The following is an 18,940-nucleotide window of genomic DNA, read 5'->3' on the forward strand; positions in this document are numbered from 1 at the left end:
AAAAAAATTTGTGATGACAATTCAGATTCATGTAACAAAGGAACACATAATACATCCTATGGCCAGGGGCTATTTGTACAGTTTAGCCGCTGATCTTTAACTTTTTGAGAGATAACATTTACTATAACCATAAACAAGTCCAGACTGTAAAAAGTTGCGTGCTCTGAAGTCATAATGTCAAAGTATGCGCATAAATCTGGTCCACTCTGAAAACAATGAATGAAATGTGACATAATCTCTCATGCCTTTGGGCTGTTCATGTTCAGAGGTCATCTGTTCCACTCCCCACACCAACCTCGGGCATCCAACTACCTGTACCTTTGCAACAATTAGGCATAGAATATGGTTTAACAAATGTCTGAAAAAGATATCTAATTTACATATTGACATTTTATAAACGCAATAATTATTTTAGTATCATATAAAAAACAAAACCTATACTATTTGTAACCCTAGAATCGAGACGGTATTCTGTGGTTTTTCACCACTGTTCCGTAATCTAAAACAAGAAATATGTGAAACCCAATTGTGGAAAGACTGAAAATTTGTATTCACGTAAAGGTAGCACTATATGTCAAAAATGTAGTCTATACAAGTACTCCTGACAAAACTGTACGCAAGTAAGTAGTTATTAGTTACTTTTTTAATGGTTACTTTTTTTATTGGCATTTTGGATCAATCTTATATACAAACTTGATTAACAACTGAATTAAGTTGTCTTAAACGGCAACCTGCATATTCTCAAAACACATTTTAAATAGCCCATTCTCTTTAATAAAATATCGCGAGATTTGAAGTTTGAACTCTCGTGTAAAGGACCACAACATTTGACTCTCAAGAGGCAAGAGGTGACGGAGCGCGCAGCTCGCCGCCAAAATCTCCTCTTCTCAGTCCATCATGCTCTTTTTACAGGCGCTTCTATTACCGTGCAGAACAATTCAGGGTTTATAATGACTTTTCAATTAAAATAGGAAATGTTTTACCCGTAGAATACGCGGAGAAGCAAGGAGAATGTCCCGTTGGAGTTGTGGTCCGCTGCTTCTTCTGTGCTTGGTTTATGAAGTTCAAACGCAAGTAGAAAGTAAGTAATCAAAGCCATAAATGAAATACTTGGACTATTATCATGTACAAATGTGTGGACATTGTTATAGTATTATGCATCTCTGAATTATTTAAAAACTTGGGTGGCTGAGCATTATCTGTTGATTCATTTGACAGATCATCATAGACATTTGAGGTGAAGTAAGTTTGTGTATTGAAAGTTCAAAGTTGAGCTGATTTCTTCACGTTTTTAGGTTTATTTGTCAATACAAGCTGCAGGGATGGAGCAAGAAGTGTGTCAAATAAATGCAGAGTTGTTGCTCAATTATGGTGACACATAGTCCTACTGTAGACCAAATAAATTACATAAAAGTCATGTTATATTTGGAAATATAACGTGAATAACAAGCCATTTTTAAATTACACGAAAATAAACCCAAACAAATTGTAGATACATCCATAAATAGATGTATAACTTGTATTATATAATGTATTGTGGTGGTGTTGGTAAATTGTGATTTAGTTATAACTTAAAATGGATATGCTAAACACTTTGCACGTCTATACATCAATCGAAATAGCAACTATGGCCTACTAGATTTTTGTTACTATATCAATTTAGGTCACAGACACATTTGAGGAGCAGCGTAGAGTAATTACTGGTATAAGATTTCATGTTAGGAATCTAATTGATTAAATGCATGTAGTGAACTTTTGTCATCAGCAGCTGTACAATAGGCCTACCTGTGTCACAGCTCCTATTTCCCTCTCTTTCTTTCACTATCTTATTTATACATATTTCACCCACATTTTCAGTTTCTCACCAAACTCTGATTTGCTCTCTGGGATAATCCTGCACGTGTTGTGTGTCTCATGCTGCTTTTTCTCCCACTGATTGAGCTTTTAATGTGCCTAGAGCTTCTGGTACTGCTACGTAAGATGTAATTTCATCTCTGTGTATCTTTTTAATTGCTCTAAAGAGATGTCGTAAGTTATAAAGTATGGGTAGAATATGACTATGTAGTTTAAAATCGTGATCTAACTAGCTTTGTCAAAAAAAACTCAAAACAAAATATCTATACTCAGCTTATTTAAACTCTGCTTTTAGTATCAATACTAAAACTGGATACATGTACGACAGTAGCTCAGTGTTTGTCCACTGATCTGATGGGTAGTGATTCGAATCCCGCTCTCAATGTAAACACCATTGGTTGTGCGGTCCGGTCCACTGACCCACAGATTGGCGGTGTGTTTTCAGCTCCCACAGATGAATGCTTTTGTTGGGTCCTTGGGCAAGACACTTAACCCATCTTGCCCCCAGTCTCTGCATACACTGGTGTATGAATGTGTGTGTGAATGGGGTGACTGGTTCCATGATGTCAAGTGCTTTGAGTCTCTTGAAGGTGGAAAAACGTTATATACGAATGTGACCATTGACCATTTACCACACTGGGTAATCATATTGCCTACTCAATTATTATATTTTGTTCTTGTATTTATGGCATTATGATATTTTTCATTTGAAACAATACAGAAAACACAAAAATATAGTTTTTCTGTTATTTACCTGCACTTGTTAATCTTACATGTTCATAGTAGACACAGGGGTGTGTAGTTTAGTCATATGATAAGTAAATCATTTGTCAGTAAACACTATTATGCATGAATGCTTTGATTGCTATATATATATATATATATATATATATATATATATATATATATATATATATATATATATATATATATATATATATATATATATATATTTTTTTTTTTTTTTTTTTATTTTTTTATGTAATCCCTCATGAACCATTTGTTTTATATGTCTTGGTCATGTTATTCTTCTTTGTAATAATCCTGGTTTAAATAGGTTAATAGCATTTTAGCAGTAAATCCAGATTAACACAATTACACAGTTGGAAAACTGTATTTTTTTCCCTACTCGCTGATATTGGTTGGTTTATCACAGTTTTTATTGAAATATATTTACACCCGCATGCCTGTGCTTGTTAGGGGTTGAATTAATGCACAAGAAAAGATAGACCATCCATAATTCATTCATTTGACTTTTGAAAGTGCATGAAAAAATATTGACATGCGCAGCAGATGTCATTTGATATGCTTCTTAAAAGTATTATTACATTTTCAAAGAAAACAGGACTGGTTGAAGGTTTTAAATACAAAATAATCCAAGTGTAGGTCAGTAGGTTGTGGTAATTTACCTAGATTTTTAGTTTAGAGCCAGAAAATTATTATAATAATAACAAGAAGAACAAGAACAACACAGCTAAAATAGCTACTTTGGTCATCTGATAAGAGAGTGAAAGGTGTTGGTGACAAATGACACAGAAGAAGCTCAGATCAGGCAGTCATAATAAACCATCTCCGGCAATTGCATATTTATTTAGTTTTTAATACAAGGTTTTAAAAAAGTTTTTTCTCATTTTTTTGTAATATTATTGGGGTCAACCACTCAGAACATATTCAATTCTTATTAACATTTATACATTTATATATTTTTTGACTGTCTTAAAATCCAAAGCCTGAGTCAAGCCTGAGTATTCTTTACTTTCTGACCTATCAACTGGAATATTTCTGCTATTTCAACAATACTATGCTAGGTTAAACGTTAAGGGCAGACACTATCAAACTTCTCTTTTGATACAGTTCATTCACGTAAACTACTGCCTTTTACATAAACCTTTACTTTGAAGTGCTCTGACCTGGTTTGACATTACCTGGGCGATGGGCCAAAACTGAATAGATCAAATAAAGTAGTATTTTCGATGTCTGGAGGTTTCTCAGTCACACAGGGATGGCCCTGATCACAGATTTGATTACAGAGTTCCTACATGTCTTGCAAACTTCTAAATGCGTATATTATAGATTTTAGCCATAGCATGGAGACATTACAGTAAAATTGTGAGACAATAAGATTTGAGGTTATTCTAGGATACAGTTTAGGGCTGGGCAATTAATCACATTTTAATTCAGTTGTGTCTGATTGTCAATGATATGGTTTGGGGTTTTATTCAAGAGATCCAACCACATGTCCGTAAAAAGCCTATGGTTTGGGAGCAGAGTTCAGACTTTTGTGGAATAGATTGAGATATTTTATAAAATGGAAATGATTAAAAGTCTGTATTGTTAATGTTCATGAAATCAATACTGAAAGCAATTTTAAATTTTGTTCTTGAAGAGAAAAAAAAATAGAGATATGAGGGAAATAACTAAGATTCTTCTGCCATATCACCAGACCTAATTTGATAGTAAGGTTCTGCTCTGTTTCAGATCGAGTTGTATTTCTTCCCGGGACATTTCAAAATGTGTCCCTCTCCCAGAATGAGACGGTGCAGGTGGTGGTGTCCCGAGTCCAGACCGATGCAGCCTTCATCACTGTGCAGTTTCACACACAGCACCACAACACTACCCTCTCCTACACCAGGGTGAGTCTATAACACTAATACAACTATAATAGTATTAAAGATACTACCACTGTACTGCCTCTATTACACTACCACATAACACACAGTCCTACACCATTGTGAACCTGTAACACTACCATTATCATACTATTACTACCACTATAGTACCTCATATACTACCACCGTGATTTGTCTGCAGTGGATCTTCCTACTTTAGGTTTATTGTGTCAGTGGCATAAATTTACTTCAGTATTATTTTTATCATTTGCATTTTGAAGTGCAGATCTGGAGATGGATGAGTTTAATGCCATCCTGCAAAACCTTCCAGGCAATGCTATAACATCTCAAACCCCAGCACATTTAATAATATGATAATACCTGACTGTGAAATTTGTATCATTTATAGTGAGCTCGCTGGCTACTATGGGAGAGTAGATGGCAATGACCTTTTGTCTAGGATTGGGGTGTTTTTCCTGTGTCATGCAAATGCAGTTAATGAAGAAGATACAGTTACAAAAGCATAATCTTGAAATTTTTTTCTGCGATTTTCCCTTTTGGATTTTGTTCTAGCAGTGTGGCAGAATCTTAAATTCATTATTTTTGCTAAAATTGCAATGTGACATGATCAAAGCGGGGGTTAACCAGTTATTGTCAGAAGATTATACAGTAATTATAAAAAATGTGGAGAGTGCGGGGGCCTCTTTAACAGTAGCTTGGTAGCGGAATGCTCTCCCTCCTCCTGTGCTTTTAGAACCACCAGTAGTCCAGCATCTTGAGAGTAGAGTGCTCTGTTTGGATAATATGGTACTATAGTATTTTACAGATAGACAGGTACTATAAAAAGTTCTATCTAGCCAAGTAGCCATATTCCAAAATGGAGGTAACTGCTAATCTCAAATTCATTATGTTCCATTCCACTCATCACTCATTCATTCCTCCCAGTTGCCCTCATTCCAGAATTTAGAAAGTTTTTGTTTACAGACATTTAAAGGGTCTAATACTGCACTGTATTTATCATCACATGCATGTTTGAAGGCCTATCAAATATAGCATTATTTACCATGAAGCAGCAGAATATGTAAGGCATGCTGATGACTGAAGCGCTCCAGCTCTGATCCATAAAAGAGCTCTTTGTTTTTCTGAAGTCGTCTGGCCCACAGAGAGAGGCAGTCAGCTGATTCACACAAGATGGGACAGGCCAAAAGAGCAACCCCACTCAAAACCAGGGCGGATGGATTAGGGAAAAAGTCAAATTGTAATTTTTCAAACAAATGACAGATGTTATTTGGAATACAAACTTCAAAGTGCACATTTTAAAAGCATCAAGAAGCATTAAAGCTAGGAAGTATTTAAATCTAGGTAACTCATCCATACCTCTCACAAGCCTTTGGCATACCATTACTGTCAATATGTTTTTATTTTTGCGGATGTATGATACTTTGAAACTGGAATGGACTGTCAAAGTGCAGCCAACCAGAGCGCTGCTTTAGACACTTACTTCCAGGTTAACGAGAAATGTATATACTTTATTATTGGCTTAGCAAAAGACGAAATTTAAATTGGATACCCTACTTTTAGCATAAAAGCATAAAATGTGTAGAGATAAAAACTACACAGTTAGCAGGTTTATACACAATAAGCCTCCATCTGTGGAGGCAGGGTTTTCTAAGAACATTAAAATGCCAAAATATTTCCCAACCTTTTTATTAGCCAATTATGATTTCAATTTTGATACAATGTCTTTCTGCCTAACTTTGAGACTGTCCCCAACAGGATGACATTTATGTATATACTAGGTTAGAGGGCAGTTTATTTTGGGAAAGGTTCGAGTTAAGATAACTGTTTCTATATCTACATTGAGGTCTAAAGGGGAGACTTGTTGACGTCATTTCAGGTTAAAGAGCAGACGATCTACAGACAGCAAGTGACTGATAGACTGGAGTTTATACCTGGGCTACATGAGACGTTGTATAAAATACATTTTAAGTGAGGGTTGTCTAAATGAGTTGATTTGGAGAGAATATGAAAAATTTAAAACCAGTTTGAAGCTCACATGCAAACCAAAGTTACAAATGTATGCTTAGTAATAACTGGCCAGTGCATGAAATCATTGGCCATAAGAAGTCAAAACTATGCATTGCAATTACATGCTTATAAATACATTTTTTGAAAAATACAATTGTGTAGAGGGCTCTGTTGGATGAATAAATCTATAAATCCACTGTATTGTCACTGTCACTTTTCATTATGAGGGTTTAAAGTTGTGTAACCAATGTAGCATAAAATGATCAAATGGTAAACCAAGTCTAATGCAGTTTAACCTCTTTTTGAGCAATAAGGGCTCAGTACAGTGAAACTGTTGTGTGAATAGTTGGTGACATAGGTACTAAACCTCTGTACAAGATGCTATATTGTAAACCATCACTGATAAACTACTGACAGCCAGAACTGATACTTTGTGTATATAAAGCCTAGATTATGCTGTTTTTACAAACACAACAGGGGTATCTTCTAAAAGTCATTTATCTTTATTTTTTAACTTTTTGTTTTTTTGTTCTTTCTTCTTCCTCCTTGTTTGGGTATAATGTCAAATGTTTGCATTATACATTTTATCTGTATTTAATGTGCTACCTGGATTATTTCTTCACATGTCAGTTCCCAGCTGCGGGGGAGTCCCACTCGGCTGTAGACTCAGGACTTGTCTCTCCTCTGGACCCGGGGCAGACCTCCATGATCCTGTTCCTCTCGACAACCAACAGTGAACCAGTGTTTGGCAGTGGCATCATCCTGCCCTACTCCAGCTCTGGTATGCTGTAGGCCCTATGGAGTCAGGTGGATTTAGAAACCGAACCAGGATTTAAGCAGGTCTAAACCAGATATAAGGTTTAGACCTGGTTTAGACCTGGTTTAGACCTGGTTTAGACCCAGACATGTTGGCTATATATTTTTATTAATCAGGTTAATCATATGATATGATTATAGGATTTAGTATTTTACCCCATAAATCATAACATCCTTAATTCATTTTTAACATAATCCAGACAATTGATATAATAAAGGGGAAATGTGTTACTTGTCTCATCTTTAACAAATGTAACTCTGTTGCTCTGTGCTTTCATTTCTTCAAAGAGTTTTTTGACATGAAGACAAAACAGGAAGTTGCAAGTGTTTCTCTGCCTTATCTTGAAATGTGGTGAAATGCATCAGTTTAGTGAACGCGTGACTCATAATTCTAATTTCAAACTACAGACTGAAACTGGTCATTACTATAATTTGACAACATGACCAAACAACTGAGTAGTCCACACTGTCTAAATAGATTCCTCTATTATCAGAATCAGAATCAGAATCAGAATCAGAAGACTTTTATTGCCATAGTCTGTGAACTTTATATGTGACCGGCTGTATGAGATCAAATTTTAGAAGAAGTTATATAAATAGGGGGTTGTGCTTCTTATGTTTGTGTCATTTACCACAGTACAAAAACACAGAAATTGCATTATTATGCAATTATTTCATTAGATTTGTGTCAAACCAGGACAAAGAGGGTGCGGCATCTTGGGTCACTTTTTAAAGAGTTGAACTTAGTCTGAAATCAGAATCCTTTTATTGCCATCGTTTGTGAACACAGTTCACAAACTAGGAACTTACTTCGGTGATAAAGTGCAACATAAAACACAATGAATAAATACAAATACAAATAAGGGCATGCACGAAGTTAAAAAATATATGCTTAAAAAATCAAATAAAATACTTAAAGGTAGAAAATATATACAACAACAGCATCAGAACAACAGCACAAACATGACTTATTAAAGTAACCGGTGTTATAAAGTGTCCAGTTTTGTGCAAATATTATAAAGTGTTCATGAGACAAACGGCAGAGGGGAAGAAACTGTTCTTATGACAAGAGGTTCTGGTCCCAATGGACCGTAGCCTCCTGCCAGAGGGAAGTGGCTCAAATAGTCCATGGAAGGCTGCAGCCAATCACCTTCTCAGCAGAGCGCTGCAGTCTCTGTCTGTCCCTGGCAGTGGCCCCAGCGAACCACACAGTGATGGAGGAGGTGAGGATGGACTCAATGATGGCCATGTTAAACTGCACCATCATCTGGACCGGTAGCTTGCCTTTCCTCAGCTGCCGCAGGTAGAACATCCTGTGCTGGGCTTTCTTGATGAGGGAGCTGATGGTCGGCTCCCACTTGAGATCCTGGGTGATGCAGGTGCCCAGGAAGCGGAAACCACAGTGGTGATGGGGGAGTCCGTCAAGGTGAGGGGAGGCAGGGGGGCTGTGACTTTCCTGAAGTCCACAATCATCTCCACTGTCTTCTGGGCGTTAAGCTCCAGGTTGTTGCTGCTGCATCAGGACACCAGCCGGTCCACCTCCCTCCTGTAGGCAGACTCATTGCCGTCTGAGATGAGTCCAATAGGACTCTCAGTCTGAATACAGCCAAAATATCAGATAAAATAAATAATGATAAATGTGTTTCTGTCTTTTAGACCCTGTGCCTGGAGGATGTAACATGGAGTTTAACCTGAACATTGACCCAAACATCTACATTCACTACAACCTCTATGAGACCACCATACGCTTTGCTCCAGCTAATTTAGGAGTCGTAAGGTGAGAAGGGACAAACTTAATTTATGTCTGGCTAAATCTGATAAGTTTTCATACATTTTGTAGTAAAGCATTATGCGTTGGGCGTCAAATTACCAACCTCAACTATTTGTCTTTTTATTACTGCTACTATTAGCGCTGCATCAGAATGAACTCAGGACTAAACCAGGACAACTCTGGGACAAAAAGAAGGACTACATCGAGACAAACAGGTCTATAACCAGTCTACACTAAGGACTGACTAGGCAAGGGGTTCTTCCACAAAAGTAATAATCTAACATATCCATCAATAAGTTTGTTGTTAATGTGATTTTAATGCTCCATTTACCAGGGTCATCCAGGCATGGCTCATTCACCATGGAAAGACAGGAAATGACACCAAAAAAAGACAAACTTATAGATGTTCTAGTATGTATGTTCTAGTGGCCTGAAACTCCTCATGAGCCACAGCTGGAGAACTGCAAATGCAAACACTGCAAAAAAATCTGAAATTGAAAAATATGTATAATGGCAAATGGTTGCATTTTTATATAGCACTTTTCCACCTTCAAGGCACTGAAAGCACTTTACATCAAGGAACCATTCACACATTCATACATTCATACACCAGTGTACACAGACATTGGAGGCAAGGTGAATGAAGTGTCTTGCCCAAGGACACAACAGGAGCATCCATCTGTGGAAACTGGAATTGCACTGCCAACCTGTGGGTCAGTGAACAAACTTACTAACTGAGCTACTGTCACCCAATAATAGCTGACCTCTTACTGTGTTTTGAGTAGATGCAGCTGAAGTTTTTTAGGTCTAGATTTCAAAACTTGTTTCATGGTATTTTTGCCTTTTTTTTTTTCCAAAGTTTTTTTTTTTTATACTTCAAACTGATAAACTTTATTGTTTTTATGCAAATATTCACTAATTTTCAATTTGAGGCTTGCAACACATTCCAATAAAGCTGGGACAGGGGCATGTTTACCACTGTGTTACATCACCTTTCCTTTTAACAACAATAAGCGTTTGGGAACTGAGGACACTAATTGTTGAAGCTCTGCAGGAGGAATCCTTTCCCATTCTTGCTGAATGTACAACTTCAGTTTCTCAGCAGTGTGGGGTCTCCACTGTTGCACTTCATAATGCGCCACACATTTTCAATGGGAGACAGGCCTGTCTAGGACCCGCACTCTTTTACTGCAAAGCCACTGTTGTAACATGTGCAGAACGTGGCTTGGCATTATCTTGCTGACATAAGCAGGGACGTCCCTGAAAAAGACATTGCTTGGATGGCAGCATATGTTGCTCCAAAACCTGTATGTACCTTTCAGCATTATTGGTGTCTTCACAGATGTGCAAGTTACACATGCCATGGGCACCAACACAACCCCGTATCATCACAGATGCTTTCGAACTTTATGCTATTATAAAGTCATGTCCTGCTTGGCCCGCAGGACATGACTTCCAAGATTTCCAAAAACAATTTGAAATGTGGAGACCACAACACACTTTTCCACTTTGCGGCAGTCCACCTCAGGTGAGTTCGGGTTCATATATCAACATTGTTGATTTATGGCTTTCGCTTTGCATGGTACAGTTTTAACTTGCACTTGGAGATGTAGCAACGAACTGTGTTAACTGACAATGGTTTCCTGAAGTGTTCCTGAGCCCATGTGGTAATATCCTTTACACATTCATGTTTGTTTTAATACAGTATCGCCTAAGGGATTAAAGGTACGTGCTTACGTGCAGTGATTTCTTTCAGATTCTCTGAATCTTTTGATGGTATTATGGACTGTAGATGATGAAATCACTAAATTCCTTGCAGTTGTATGTTGGGAAAAGTTGTTCTTAGACTGTTGGACTATTTGCTCACGCTGTTGTTCTCAGAGTGGTGAACCTTGCTCCATCTTTGCTTATGAATGATTGAACCCTTCGAGGATGTTGCTTTTATACCCAATCATGACACTCACCTGTTTCCAATTAACCTGTTCACCTGTGGAATGTTCCAAACAGGTGTATTTTAAGCATTCCTCAACTTCCCCATTCTTTTGTTGCCCCTGTCCCAGCTTTATTGGAATGTGTTGCAGGCATCAAATTGAAAATGAGTGAACATTTGCATAAAAACAATGAAATTTATCAATTTGACATTAAATATCATGTCTTTGTAGTTTGTTCAGTTGAGTATAGGTTGAAAAGGATTTGCCAATCATTGTATTCTGTATTTTTTTTTAAAGTTTTACACAGCGTCCCAATTTTATTGGAATTGGGGTTGTAGAAATTGGAAACAATATTTGAAACTTAAAATAAACAATTTGCACAACAAACAACAAATTTACTTACAATTTTAAGCCAATCAGAACTATTCATATTCAGATTGACATTTAATTAATCGGAACCTGTTTTAAGCTCTGCATATAATATAATGTCTGTATGTTTTCTCAGAGGTGAACCTGCCCCAGCCTGCGACGCAACCTCTGGTCCGTTCTCTCGATGGAGGTTGGAGTACGACGTCTTTCAGTTTTTCCTCCCAGAAAACGACCTCTCTGAACATAGTCTGTTCAGGGCTCTAGAGACTGTGGTTGATACTGAGGGCATGGTCTCCAACGGCAACAAGGTCAATATCATCTTTACATAATACAACAGAAATCATTTAGCCTGATATGGGTAGGGCAGAGATGCAGTCATGCTCCATTACAATGACAATCCATATTTGTTACACATGAAGATTGGCTTAAATATTCTCTGTTCACTGTAGTAGTTGTATTGTATTCTACTTGTTTATGGTGTGTTGCCTATTTTTAAAAAAAACTCTACTTCTTAAAAAAATTCTATTAATAAATTCAAATAATCTGAGTAATAATATAATAATAAAGTCATGGGGAACAGTGGCTCAAGTAGATAGTTAGGTTAGGAGAGTTTATCGACTGATTTGATTGGCAGTTCGAATTCCGCTCTCAAAATTAACATCATTGATGGGGCGGTCAGATCCACTGACCCACAGGTTGGTGGTGCAATTCCAGCTCCCACAGATGACTGCTGTTGTTCTGTCCTTGGGCAACACACTTAACCCACGTTGCTCACAGTGTCTGCATATATTGGTGTATGAATGTGTGTGTAAATGTGTGTGTTAGTGTTTTCTTGATGTAAAGCGGTCTGAGTGCCTTGAAGGTGGAAAAGTGATATATAAAAATGTGACCATTTACCATTTCAAAAATGACAAAAACTACATGAAAAACTACATTACAAGAGACACTACCTTAAACTTGTGTCTTTGAGAAGGAGGCACATTTGTCTCGTAACTTTTATTGACAGGGAAAGTTCAGCAGACTTGAGGGAGAGTGACAGATTCTTAGAGACAGGACAATTCAAGCTACAAATGCTCTACCGTAGGGCCATATGGTAAAGACTTAAAATAATCACCAGATTTTTATCTATTAAGATTAATTATGGTCATCATAAGACATAACTTGGTCATCATGGTCATCATTTTTAGTCTTTGGCTGCTACTCTGTGAGAGAAGCGAATAGAGTGACATTAAAGAAAGCATATAAATATATGATTTCATCCTGTTTATGTTTGGAAAATGACTACTTGACATTTTTTTAACCCGTGTAATCAATAGCTGAAAAGATTTTGAAGATTTGTGTGTAGAAGTGAGGTGTAGATAAAACCAAAAGTGTAATGTAGGAATTTGGTTCTGGCTGACAATACAGGATTACTTCAACATGCATGAATCACTGTAAGTACAACTATGAGTAAGCGTATAATGAGGAAGAACCATAATAACACAGCTCACTCATGTGTCTCTTTGTGTAATTTTGGCACATACATGTGCTCAAACGAGAACTTTATTAAGTGTCTTTCTAAATAATAACCTCTGCCCCCTCAGGTGCTGACCCTGTCGTCTGCAGACCGCACAACAGCGGTCTTCAGCTCTATCCCGGGGCAGGGTGTGATCTACTCTGTGATTGTGAGGGACCCTCTATTAAACTCCTCTGCCTCCTATGTCCCAGTACACACCTACGCCTGCAGCTTCTCCTCCACCCTCGACAGCTGCTACACCCTGGGTCAGTAGTGATATTTATGTAGTATCTCTGCAATTTTGAACCAACCCAGGAGACTGAAGTATTCATTATACTGATAATACTGATTATATAAGGTGTATCTATGTTTTTATTTGTTTGCATTAACACAATTCTATTTATTTCAAATAAATCATTGTTAGTCCTCCATAAGAACTGCATAAATTAAGATTATATTGTGTTTTCATTTTTCACATTTTGTATGCTTGTTATATTTATGTTATTGTACTTTAGAATTATTACTAGGCAATGAATAAACCAAAAAATGGATTAATAGTCATGTAATGTTTTTGTTTCTTCTCTCTTCAGGTAAAATTTCCACTAAAATCTTCTTCACAATCACTGGTTTGGCCGGTCTGCTCATCTGCTTCCTTGGACACCGCTTCTTTAAATGTGGTGAGTACAACTGTGTGTGAATCCCATACTTTAAACAAGAATGCACAATACACCAACTCTATTCTAAATATGCACCATTACTCAACGTGACCTGTCCCATAATTCCAACATTAACCAATCATGCAATAAATTAATAATAAACCAAGACTTTTTTGCACATTTCTGTAGGATTGTCGTATGGTGTGAATTGTTGGAAGTGTAACATAGTGAGATATGGATTCACCAACTTTTCTTCACTCTGTTTTCAATTTTCACATTTTGATGGCATGTGGCAATAAGGAACATGCTCCAGTATGTTTTTACACTCCACACATCTTCACTAGAATCATTTGGATGATTTTAGCCCTGGATTTGCCAATCTCTACTGAATTAGGTATGGGTAAAAGGTAAAAGGAGCTGTTAACTTGAAAACTATCACTTCATGACATCATAAGGTAGAACAGAGCATTTTTAGCTATAATAAAGAGCAATAATAAAGGGTAACTCAAACATGTGTGAGTGAAACAAAACACAACTGCAGATATGTTTGTATGTTTTTTGATGAGATAACAACATTATAACATGGCTTAAAGCTCACAAGAGTCAATTTTGTATATTATAGGACCTTTAAGCTGCATATGAAGTCATACATCGCTATTAAACTGAAGGGACTTTTCTCTGTGACCATGTGGCTGTTTTCTGATCCTTTTGTGAGGCTGTTTTGCATGTGATTTCGAACCTATTTGTTCCAAGTCTAACTCATGACTACAGTAAATGACTGGATGAATCAGAAGTTGCCCGAACAGCTGATCATATTGTGGCTTAATGGAAAAAAATATAAGGGAAATATGTAAAAAAAAAAATTATATATATATATATATATATATATATATATATATATATATATATATATATATATATATATATATATATATATATATATATATATATATTATATGGCAACTGTAGCTGAGGTTGTCAAAAATGTATTTAAAAAAAGGGCAAAATTGGACCTTTCCTGAATACTTTTTGATTGGTCTTTCTCTACGATAGAGAAATTAATGCACTACTGTACTAAAGACACCTTCACTACAAATGTTTGTAATGTGATTTATAATATAGTAGTGGTTTGTTGTACTAAACTTCATTCATGTTCGTCTTTCAGAGCTGTTTTGTATGGGGTTCAGTTTCACAGCTTTTTTCTTCTTTGTGCTGATCTCCAGGACGACTGAACTCGACTATGACAGTAAGTTGGAATATCTAACCCTAACCCAAACAAGCCTAATTACCAATGTGTTTTAGTAACATCTCTTGACACATGCACTATATGATGACCAAATCTGTTGATCAATTTTTTTAACCTTTGCGTTCTCTGTCTCACTCACACCCTCTTTCTCTCTCCTTCTTCCTCCATCTCTCTCTGCCTCTTTTTCCTTCCCCCCTCTCTCTCTCTTCTCCCCTCCTTTGCTTTTGCTTTCTTTTGCTCTCTCTCTTTATTCTTTCTCTGACCCCCTCTCTCCTTGTTCTGCCTTTCCCTTGCTTTCTCCTCTTTGCTCTTTCTAATCCCCCCCCTCTCTGCCTCTCCACCTCTTTCCCCTCTATCTCCTCTCTCTGTCTTTTTCTGTTCTTTTTTCCTCTCTTTGCCCCTCTCTTTGCCCTCCATCTCCCTCTCTCCCCTTAGTCCGGTTGGCCCTCTCGGCTCTGATAGGGATTGTGGGCGGCATAATCCTGGTCATGAGCTGGTGGAGGTTCGGTTCTGTCATGGCTTGTATCATTGTGGTTGGATTAATGTTGGGTTTCCTCATCGCGTCCACTGTCCTCTTTACTCCTCTGGGTAAGAAACGTTTAACAATGAATAACTCCATTCCCAACAATACAAAAGCACACATTTTAAATTAGTATAATAAAACAAAATGCACTTAAGCTTTAAATCTGGTTTAGTCTCATTTCCTCCTCCTAAGAACAATAAACCACATCTTAACCAGCCTAAGAGATGTTTACTGTACAGTTTATAGTGTTATTTTCTTTTTCTTTTTGTCTTTTGCAGGAGACTTGGACATTTTCAGACGCTCAGATGCTGTTTACTGGGTGACTTTTTCCTGCATTATGATCATTGTCCCTCTGTTTTTCGTACGGTGGCCCAGACAGGTAATATACTTTTGAGGTTCCTGAAAGAGTTATTATGTTATGCGCTTTGATTCCCTCTGGTTCTACAAGTATTTAAACTAAATGTAGTAGTATGTAAAAGACATTAATGTCAAGACAAAATAAAGAATGAATCTAGGTCAGGGGTGGGTAAACATTTTGACACACGGGCTGCAATGGGTTCTAAAATGGGCCAGGATATATATATGTATGTGTGTGTGTGTGTGTGTATGTATGTATGTATATGTATATATATATATGTATATATATATATGTGTATATATATATGTATATATATGTATATATATGTATATATATATATATATATATATATATATATATATATATATATATATTATATATATTATATTACATTACATTACATTACATTACATTACATTACATTAGAGATTTGGCCTGTAACATGTAGCAAAGCATGAATATGCAAGGCTCATTGTATAAATTGTTTTCCAAATGCATTAATTAAATTAATTATTAATTTATTAAATTTCAGTTAAATAAACACAGCAGAAAAACTTTGAACAAGGTTTACGATGACCTATTTTAATATAATTTGGTCACGTTTGACGGACCAGATTAATAAGCCCAAAGGGCCATGCATGGCCCCCGGACCATAGTTTGTCCATGGCTGATTTAGGTGGTGGTGATGGTGGTGTAGGGCAAAATTGATAATGAATAAAAAAAATCTTAATATCTATTCTCTTGATAATGTTATTTAGCTCATATTTTGCAATCCATCAGAAATGTCCTAAAATATACTTGTAAATGTCATGGTTGAGGTTCCAGTATCACACAGGTGAATTTATGCCCACTCCCACTTGCTTAAAGCAATCTAAATTTTAAGCTTTAAAAGTTGTACGAATTTTTCACTCTAACCCTCTTGCTCTACATTTGTGTGTGCTCAGGGAAACATTGTGACCTGTGGAGTGGTGGGCGCATATGCCGTGGTGTTAGCTGTGAATGCTTTTGTTTACACCAGTCTGTCCTACATCACCCTAAACATCCTCAAACGCCTCCTCAACTCTAACTTCAGCGGCGCCTTCACAGATGTGCCATTTCAAAGCATAGGTGGGTTATAAACTGCAAATGTTGTTCACTTCAAAAGAGTTCAACTGAACAATATTGTGTTCATAGAGCCATTTTGTGAAACATTACAATCATTTCTATATTTTGGATCCTACACTGAAAAACTTTCATAGTGCCCCTTTTAGTATGTGGACCTAATCCCTAATATACAAAAGTCGCTGACAGTTGAAACAAATTCATAACTCTTTTGTTTCTAAATATTTTTATTTTATTTTTTCAGAGGATTTAGAACTTAATTGACATTAATATGAGCAAACATAGCTCTGAGGAACGAACGTTCATTGTACAGTGGTACTTTGAATCACATGGATCAAATTCAGAGACTCAGCGGTGTTACCGTTGACATTTTAATACCAAAGATGCCCCAAGTGTAAATGCCATTAAAGGAATAATAAGTCGTTTTCAAAGACAGTATGTGATCTACACAGACCTGACTAGTCCCGATTTCTTGCTGTCGGGCTATCTTAAAGAAAAGGTCTTTGTGAATAAACTTCAGACAATAAACGACTTAAAATGTTATATTGAGGATCAAATTAGAACCATAAGCCCGGACATACTTTCAAATGTTATGCAAAGTGTGTTGGATCGGGCTATTCTGTGCAAAGCCGAAAATGGTGAATGCTTAAAAATTTAAAAGTGTCAGTGACTTTTGGGCCAGTATAGATATTTTTTAACATTTTAGGATTTTCTGTTTAGATATTTCTTTAAAAAAAAAAGTTTGAATTGAAATTATGAATTGCTCATAATTAAATAGACCTTTACCCTTCATCTGAAATAATAACATCAATGACACCATGCATGAAACCCTCTTTTCCTCTACTCCAGACTACATCTTGCTGTCTGTATGGTTGGTGCTTGGTGTCTCAGGCATCACCCTGCAGTTGATGAGGGAGAGAGAGCGCCCCTTTTTCCCTCCGAGTCCTTATTTAATGTGGCTCCAGGAACGAGAGCGACGAAAAACCAACGTCCTGGACCCCAGCCACCACTGCCCCCCCCTGCCCAACCGCTTCCTGTCTCGTGTGAGGCAGCTGACGCAGAGGAGTGAACCGGCCGGAGAGCACACACCTCTGCTGCTGTAGACGACACTGGAGAATTAATCAGGTGTAGCATTTAGTTAGGCAAGATGGTATTATCCATTGTCTTTTTGTGGATGAAGAGTTTCTCGTGGGTTTGACATTGGGCAGGGACTTCTAATTCATTACTATTTTTTCCCCACAAACTTAAAACAAAAATTGGAAGTAATGAAGAGTTTGGGCAGATTGTATGAGCATCATGTATGAGTGATCAAAAATGGTTCTAAATCTTCACACTGTAGTCACCAAGCACTGCACTCAAGTTATCGAGTCATTCATTCTTGTATTAAAAAGAAATAAAAGAAACATAATTCCAAATTATGCTACTTACTTTTTACATCTTTCATATAAAATAATCATGCTCTAATTTTTATTTAAATGTAACTGTCTGTTTTCTGTTGTCATTCGTTTAAACCTTTGCACTACTATGTTGTTTTAATTGGGATAGTCAATTATTTGGTCAAATGTAGCAGCCTACCATTATCTACATTACATTTTGCACTGCCCCTATCTGCTTTTTCCAATGTACAACTCAACGCTACTATCCCTTGGGTCATATAATAATTACATTTTTCTTTTTTAACATCTTATTTGAGGAATATATTTTGTAGGTTTGTTTCTCAGAATTGTCTCTTGCATTTATTACCTATTAACTATATTCGGGCCTTTATTGTACTTTGCACACTGGACCTCTGAAAATGTAATGATGCAATGGTTAAAAGAAAAAAAGCTCTTGGCGCCATCTACTGTTTTGTCAGGGTAAAAGATGCTCTGATTTTTAGAAAGAAACGCACTTAGTTTATAAATTCCACGTATGGAAATTCAAAGTATGTTAACATGAATTGTCAATGTTATTTAACTTGTTTTGAAATGTAATAAATACTGTAACATTTTGAATTCCATGTTTTTGACACATTTATCATATATTAGGCTATTTATTTATATATATATATATATATTATATATATTATATATATATTATATATATATTATATATATATTATATATATATATATATATATTATATATTATATATATATATATATATATATATATATATATATATATATATATATATATATATAT

The 18,940-nt window shown here is 36.4% G+C and overlaps 1 protein-coding gene across 1 annotated transcript; it reads left to right on the plus strand.

Annotated features, from left to right (window-relative positions):
- The first annotated feature begins 808 nt into the window (after positions 1-808).
- Positions 809-18,749, plus strand: tm7sf3 (transmembrane 7 superfamily member 3). The gene is made up of 12 exons (XM_033989684.2): positions 809-1,081; positions 4,333-4,487; positions 7,122-7,272; positions 8,964-9,084; positions 11,515-11,686; positions 12,962-13,139; positions 13,464-13,550; positions 14,695-14,775; positions 15,211-15,363; positions 15,577-15,677; positions 16,601-16,763; positions 17,607-18,749. Exons 1-12 carry the CDS (start codon positions 1,012-1,014, stop codon positions 17,858-17,860), a joined length of 1,686 nt encoding a protein of 561 aa, XP_033845575.1. The 5' UTR covers positions 809-1,011; the 3' UTR covers positions 17,861-18,749.
- The last annotated feature ends 191 nt before the right edge of the window (positions 18,750-18,940 follow it).

This window comes from Periophthalmus magnuspinnatus, chromosome 23 (genome assembly GCF_009829125.3).
Source record: "Periophthalmus magnuspinnatus isolate fPerMag1 chromosome 23, fPerMag1.2.pri, whole genome shotgun sequence".
Lineage (NCBI taxonomy): Eukaryota > Metazoa > Chordata > Actinopteri > Gobiiformes > Gobiidae > Periophthalmus > Periophthalmus magnuspinnatus.

Bases quoted from the DNA above. Each gene is read 5' to 3' on its own strand.
- tm7sf3 (XM_033989684.2), top strand. From the start codon at position 1,012: ATGTCCCGTTGGAGTTGTGGTCCGCTGCTTCTTCTGTGCTTGGTTTAT. The intron at 1,082-4,332 runs GTAAGTAATCAA...GCTCTGTTTCAG, and splicing joins AGTTCAAACGCAAGTAGAAA to ATCGAGTTGTATTTCTTCCC. The intron at 9,085-11,514 runs GTGAGAAGGGAC...ATGTTTTCTCAG, and splicing joins GCTAATTTAGGAGTCGTAAG to AGGTGAACCTGCCCCAGCCT.